This window comes from Helobdella robusta (assembly GCF_000326865.2).
Source record: "Helobdella robusta unplaced genomic scaffold HELROscaffold_5, whole genome shotgun sequence".
Lineage (NCBI taxonomy): Eukaryota > Metazoa > Annelida > Clitellata > Rhynchobdellida > Glossiphoniidae > Helobdella > Helobdella robusta.
In genome coordinates this window covers 1,258,450-1,266,449 of record NW_008705254.1, presented here as the reverse complement: position 1 = coordinate 1,266,449, position 8,000 = coordinate 1,258,450, and the positions used below count along the sequence as shown (strand labels likewise).

The following is an 8,000-nucleotide window of genomic DNA, read 5'->3' as shown; positions in this document are numbered from 1 at the left end:
TGAATTATAAATAATGCAGCTGGAAAACGTTCACATCCCGGCGGACCAACTTCTATAAATTGGCGGCAAAAAAAACTAAAAAAAAACTAATATTTTTCAAAAATTATTTTTTCACACTCTGTCAAAAAAATTTTTTTCAAAACAAAAAAAAATTCTTTCTGCTCTATAGATTTATGGCGGAAGTGAAAACACAATCTCCGTCTTACTTACTTTTCCCCCCTCGTACTGGTTTTTTGATGGTACGATTTGTTTACGTTTGCAGCCCACTTGAAGGATGTGAATTGGATACAAAATGGCGGAACTGTTAGAGCTTTTGTCATTATTTGCATTCCCAATATGAAGCCATTGTCGCCACTGTCGTTGTCGTCGTGGCAGTAGCTTCTTATTCTTCGTCGTCGTCATTGTCGTCTTTATCGTTCCCAATGTTGCTGCAATCATCGCCGGACTATATCGCATCGTCACCATAATAGCTGCCCCGTCTTCATCATAATCATCATCATCATCAATGTAACTGTCACATCATCATCATCAATGTAACTGTCACATCATCATTATCAAAACCTCCCCATCATCATCATCAACTCCATCATCATCGTCGTCATCATCATCGTCGTCATCTCAAAATAATTACAGTCACCGCAGCATCGACACGCCATAATTTTGATCCTCAGTTTCCTCTAGAGGAGCGACAGAGAAGATTCTTCAAATCCACCCTGAAGTTCCCATTCATAAAGGAGTAGATGATGGGGTTGGCGACGTTGTTAGCGAAGTAGAGATAGAACAGCACCTGATTGTCGACCTCTATGATGTTGGTCGTGTGCAGCAGGGCAGGGGTAAAGGTCAAGAAGAAGACCAAGGTCACCACAAACAACATGGCGGCCGTTTTCATGTTTGCCAGCATTGTTCCGTCTATTGTCTGTTTCTTTCTTACGCTTTTGTTGCTGTTGCTGTTGATGTTGTTGTTGTTGTTGTGTCTGTTTAGGCGAATTCTAAAGACAATGTTGTTGGTTAGTTTTTTCAAGTTTTTTTGTTGCTGCTGATGTTGTTGTCGTTGATTGGGATCGACGTTGCCGATGTTGTTGAAGTTGGCTGTAGTAGTAGTGGTTGTTGTAGTTGAGTTATTTGTATTTTTGTTGTTGTGGTTTTTGTTGTTGATGTTATTGATGTCAGTGCTGTTGTTGTTGTGGCTGGTTTTAATGATGTCATTGTTGTTGTTGTTGTTGTTGTTGGCGTTGATATTAACAATGTATGATGTAGTTTCGGCACTGCTACAGGCAAGAAAAAATGTTGTATCTATATCATCTGTATCCTTTTTACTATCATATACTACGGTATCTTTACTGTTTGCGTGTGATGGCGATGATGACAAAATGCAATGATTGTTGTTGTCAGTATTGTTTTTGTTGTTATTGTTGTTATTGCTGTTGTTGTTGTTGTTTTTATTATTGATATTCTTATTATCATCATCATCGTCTTCGCGTTGAACATTAATGAGTGATATATAGTCAGTTTGTTGTCGACGTTGTTGTTGTTGCTGTTGTTGTTGATGTTGTTGTTGCTGTTGTTGTTGATGTTGATGTTTTTGTTGTTGTTGTTGTTTAAAACGTGACACGTGACTTTCCGCCATTTTCGTTTTTTCCTGGGCGCTGCGTACTTGAGCCAGGCAGGCACTCTTCTGCTTTTGTCTTCGCGCTCGTCTGAATGATGATGATGATGATGAGGAGGAGGAGGAGGAGGAGGAGGAGGAGGAAAATGATGATGATAATGAGGAGGAGGAGGAGGAGGAAGATAATGATGATAATGAGGAGGAGGAGGAGGAAGATGATGATGATGAGGAGGAGGAGGAGGAGGAGGAAGAAGAAGATGATGATGAGGAGGAGGAGGAGGAGGAAGATGAGGAGGAGGAGGAGGAGGAAGAGGAAGATGATGATAAGGAGGAGGAGGAGGAAGATGATGATGATGATGATGACAATCATTATGATGATGATAATGATGTTAATCATGATGATGATATAATATTTTTGTTGTCCTTGTTGATAATGATAAGGTGATGAGGAAGAGTAAGAGGAGGAAGAACGAGGATGTTAATTATGATAATGATACCGTTGTTGGCGATAATGATAATAGTCAGAATCTTGAACGACGACAACGACAACGACAGTAGCTTCAACAGCTACAGTAGCAGCTTTAGCAGCAACAAAACAACAGCAGCAACAACAAATATTCCACACAAGAACCAACCTCGTCATTACGGACTTGTATATTATTGAGTAAAGTATGATGACCAGGGCGAGGTAGATGATGAAAAATGAATTGACCAATCTGCCGAAATGATCCTGAAATTGTAAACTCATTAGAGAAAAGTCTTGTTTGCATTTGCCAATGTAAATTTTGTCGCCGTTGTCGCCACTGACTTCGCTGCTAGTGTTGTTGTTGTTAGTGTTGTTGTTGTTGTTGTTAGTGTTGTTGTTGTTAGTGTTGTTGTTGTTAGTATTGCTGTTGTTATTGTTAGTGTTGCTGTTGTTGCTTGTGGTGCTGTTAGTGAGTTTAGATACAACAATGTTGTTGTGTTTGCCGATGTAATTGTAGACGCTATTGAAGTTGTTGTTAACGTCGTTGTTGTTGTTGTTGTTTTGGTTGATGTTAATGTTGCGGTTGTAGTTGTAGTCTTTATTGAACATCAGGTAACTATTACTATAACCTCGGCCATGACCACCATCATCATCTTCATCATCATCTCCATCATCACCTTCATTCAGAGTAGAAAGATTAAATTTGTCAGAAGGAGATCTGAAATGAAACTTGCCATCACCACCGTCGCTTCTGTAGTTGTTTGTCGATGTTATGGCTGTTGTTGTATATAGTGAAAAAAACTGCGTTTGTTGCGAAGGTTGTGGCTGTAGTAGCAGCTGCTGAAACATCTCCAAATTACTAAAACTATGAACGGTATTATTTACAAAACTGAATCTACTACTACTATTACTACTACTGGTACTACTATTACTACTACAACTACTACTATTACTACTATTACCACCAGCAACAATGACGTCATCTTGAAAAGACACACGATGAGTTAAAGCAATGAAAATGCCTATAGTTGTAGCCGCGGTAGCCAGCAGGGCTAGGAGGATTTTAGCCCGGAAGAGAGATAGTAGACGAAGGAATGGGTGGCAGATGCAGAAGTATCGTTCCAGGGCGATTGCCACCATGATGAGGGCCGAGAAGTGGATCATGCTGCTGTTGAACATCAGGTAGCTCTGTGGTGTGTGGCGTCGTGTGGCGCGGCGAGTGTGGTGTGGCGTGTGTGGTGTGGCGCGTGTGGTGTGTCGTGTGTGGTGTGGTGTGGCGTATGTGTGTCTATTTTAACCGGCAGCACAGCATCAATGAAATCGTAATTGGGGGAGCGTTGTTAATTTGCAATTACAATACTAACATCATCACCATCATCACCACCATCATCATCACCATCATCATCACCATCATCATCACCACCATCATCACCATCATCATCACTATCACCACCATCATCATCATCACCATCATCGCCATCACCCGTCAACTTCACCAACAACAACAACGACAACAACAGTAGTAGCAACAGTAGAAAGAACAATAACCCAGAAACCATCCTAACTTTACAAACGAAGTCGTTGAACGTGTAAAAGTCAAAGTACTCCATGTAGATGGTTCCCGGGATGAGTAAGAGGCAAGTTGTCAAGTCCACCAGTGCCAGAACGATTATGAAAAACGTAGACACCTTGCGAGAAAAAATATTCTAATTATTTATTCATTACCTATAATATCATATTAATTGTTATTATTATTATTTTAGTTTTTATTATTATTTGTGTGATTTTTATGAGATTTATTAACTAAATTGATTTGTTTTGATTTCTTTTTTAAAAAAAGTAAGGAAAATGGCCCAAAATATGGTATAACCATTTTTAAAGAAACATATTTTACCGCCAAATAACACGACAGTTATTTACAAACAGCATTTAGAAGCATAATAACTGCAACAATGTACATACAACAATACAAACAAATATACAATACAATACGGAAACAATACCATCCCATACAAACACAAATACAATACAAATACAAACACAAATACAATAATATACAAACACAAATACAATACTATACAAATACAATACCATTCAAATTAAATACAATACAATACAAACACGAATACATTACTATACAAACACAAATACAATACAAACACAAATACAATACAAACACAAATACAAATACAATATCATACAAATACTTAACAATACAAACACAAATACAATACCATACAAACACAAAAACAATACAAACACAAATACAATACCAAACAAACAATACAATACAATACAAATACAGTGCAAACAAGATGATACTGAAACTAAATGGAATTCAACTACAACCAGACGACAATGCATGGCCAGATGGCACTGAAATCATTCACGGGGGGCTAGGCTGGCGACGATTTTACGAAATTTTACGACCGTTACGACATGAAAATACTTTTATCGGTCATCACCATTATTATGTAAGTCGGGTGATACTTAGGTAGGAAAACTCCATCCATCTGATGCTGCTATGGTTGTTGCGATATCATCTTGTTTATAACGGAAAGAGAAAGAGAGAGAGAAAAAAGCAGTCATAAAAGAAAGAGAGAGAAAGAGAAAGAAAGAAAAACAGACATACAGAGAGAGAGAGAGAGAAAGAGAGAAATGAATAGAAGTATCATATCATCTTGTTTAAAATAAAAATAGAGAGTAAACCAAAAAGAAAGAGAAAGAAAGAAAGAAAGAGAAAGAGAGAGTGAAAGACAGACAGAAAAAGAGAAAATTAATATAGCAAGATTAGCTGGTCATATTTAATGGCGAAGATAAAATTTTATATTGATGCTCTAATGATTTTGAGAGACGGAAAAAGAGAGAGAGAGAGAGAAAGAAAAAAAAAGAGAGAAAGAACGGGAGGATAAAAAAAATCAATATAGCAGGATTAAAAAGAAATTAATGGAAAAATCGAAAGCATGGCGGGATGAAAAAGATTAAAAAATGTAAAATCAAACGAGCAGTACCAAAAAAACCTTAAAGATATGGAACAAGAGAAAACATGGGTGAAGTATTAGGAAAGATAACGAAAAGAGAGAGAAAGAGATAGAAAGAAAGAGAGAGAGAGAGAGAGAGAGGAGGGAGAATAGAAATATGATAGGAGAGATTATATATAAATACATCATTGTGGATGTGACCCATATGATTTTTTCGGACGACGACGATGACGATGGTAATGGTTACGATGATTATGACGATGATGACGTCAGAAATGACGATTATGACGTCAGAGATGACGATAAAGTTGATGAGAATGATGAGGACGATGATGAAAATGACACTGATGTTGAAAGAGAAGCTGCAGTGCAAAGAAGATAAATTGAAGAGTTCCTAGCATGTCTTTCATGTTGTAAACCTATCATCAACCCACTTGAAAAAAAATCCTCGAAATGCCTTTTAAATTAAACTGATACACGTACGGATAGCGTGGCAAGGTGGTGTAGTGGTTAAGACGCCTGGCACTGATGTTGTAGTACCAGGGTTCGAACGCAACCAGAACTACGTGGCGCATTGTGTTGGCTGTCCATACTTTTAAAATTTAATTTAAAGAAAACTAATAATATAAAGAACAAAATGGGAGAAATAGATTATTAACTTATCCACATTTGAAAATAGTTTCCCAAAAATGCTTCGCAGATTTGAAAAAGTTATTAATTTTGAAAATTTTAAATTGGAATCTTAAAATAAATTTGCGGATCGGTAGCTTGCTGAGTTATTCAATTATTCAAGAGAAAAATAATTTCACGAAAATTTTGCCAATATAATATCAGTACCACCACCACCACCACCACTACTACTACTATTACTACTGCTGCTGCCACTACTGCTACTACTCTTACTACAACTACTACTTCTATTATTGCTATAACCAAAAATGTATAGTCATTATACATTGGTGACGATAAATATTTGGCTATAGTTTAACATAATTATATTAATATTTATATTAGCAATACTGCTCAAAATAGAAAAATTATTTTTTTAATGATGAAAGTGCGCGAAAATAAAAAAAACCGCGAAAATAAAAAAACCGCGAAAATAAAAAAAACTGCGAAAATAAAAAAACAGCGAAAATAAAAAAAACTGCGAAAATAAAAAAACCGCGAAAATAAATGGAGCGGGAAAATAATAAGAGGTCAATTTTATAGCGCGCAAAAACAACACGACTCTTTTCATGTTTGTTTGTCTATGTGTGTAGATGTTTGTGTGTGTGTGTGTGTGTGTGTGTGTGTGTGCGCGTGTGATAAGATGTAGGTATGTGTGTTTCTTAAACGTTAAACTCCGTACGCAAAATACTTTTGCAGAGTTTTGTATACGTTATACAAACTTTTACCAATGTATACAAAACAAACAAACACATACAAACATATACAAAAAACTTTCCAGTCAATCGTCTCAACCTCTGCAATAATAATACAAGTAAGGTCGACTAGTCCCATTTAATGGATATCGACTTTGGCTTTTATTTTTATTTATTAGTCAACTATGGGACCAAATTTTCCAAAAAAATTGGTATAACAATTCCCATGTTTATCTTCAGTTGCTTATATATGTGTGTGTGTATTCTTGTGTAAGTTTGAAAGCATGCGTGTCTGTCTGTATGTACGTGATATAGTGAGTGTGCAATCAGTGTATATCAAGTCGTATAAACATACACACACACATAAATACACACATATACACACACATGCACCAACAAAATTTGCCTTTTGATTTAGTGAGTGCCTTCTGAATATTTCACATTTGTGACAGTTTAGAATTTTTTTATTATTTTTGTTTTTCCATATTTTTAAAAATGATTTGTTCAAATTTGCGTTGGACTATTTCCAGGCAAAACACATCACTCTGTCGCAATTCTGTGTTCAATTTCGGGGCCATCTTTGAGAAAATTCATCAAAATAATTTTTCTCTCCTCTCTTTAAACTTGAACGATCCGTTTTTATTTGTTTTTTCAAATCTTGTTTTTATGTTTTTAATCAAGAATAATTTTTTTCTGAAAAAAACAAATTTATTTTTTCTAGAAATTTTTTTTCACAAAGTTCAAAAAGATATCCATAGTATCCATCTTATCTTGATTTGTGCAATTAAACAGAGTTTGGTGGAGACGACAACACGTGGGACTGTTGCACATTGATGTTAAACATGAATTGTTGTCTTCTGCCCGATTCTCTCTCTTATTTTTATACAAATGCATTTTGAAAAAACCATAATAGTGTTATAAAGTGATGTTATATAAGGCTGCTCTATCGATCTTTTGTTAAATTTTAACTTTATACAAATGTTTATGAGTTAAATTTTTAAAAAAACTTTTTAAAAACTCGTCAGTGTAGTTTCATCAGCGTGTTGTAAATCTGACACAATATTTATATTCCCGTCGTAACGCTTATCATACATTTTGAAAGGTAATCACATTCTTTTGGCCAACACCGTGTCGAAGTGACGCATCATTTATTATAAAAGTACATTGGGTATATGCATACTTACTGGGTGCATGGGTACTTACCAGGTACATGGGCACTTACTAGGGGCGTGCGAACGTTTCTGTATATATATATATATATATATATATACAAACGTGTTTGTATGTGTGTGTCTGTATGTGTTTTGTATGTGTGTCTGTATGTGTTTTGTATGTGTGTCTGTATGTGTGTGTGTATGTGTGTCTGTATGTGTGTCTGTATGTGTGTCTGATTTAGATGCATGTTTATATGGGTGTTTTTACTTGTTTAAGACCGACTAAAGCACAATTTATTTTGTTTATGCATATACAAATGAATGGATGAATCTCCAGATGGAGCAATAGAATGGAGCAATAAAATTGTAGAAATTCATTTAAAGGGTACTCCGCTTTACAAAACGCTGCTCGCCTGAGAAGTTTTTTCA

The 8,000-nt window shown here is 35.8% G+C and overlaps 1 protein-coding gene across 1 annotated transcript; it reads right to left on the bottom strand.

Moving 5' to 3' along the window:
• Positions 1-101: 101 nt before the first annotated feature.
• On the bottom strand, positions 102-5,628 carry HELRODRAFT_189138 (hypothetical protein; the record flags this gene model as incomplete). The annotated part of the gene is made up of 6 exons (XM_009027149.1): positions 102-461; positions 544-1,421; positions 2,242-2,848; positions 3,035-3,260; positions 3,638-3,760; positions 5,488-5,628. 5 exons carry the CDS (start codon positions 5,626-5,628, stop codon positions 668-670), a joined length of 1,851 nt encoding a protein of 616 aa, XP_009025397.1. The 3' UTR covers positions 102-461; positions 544-667.
• Positions 5,629-8,000: the final 2,372 nt, after the last annotated feature.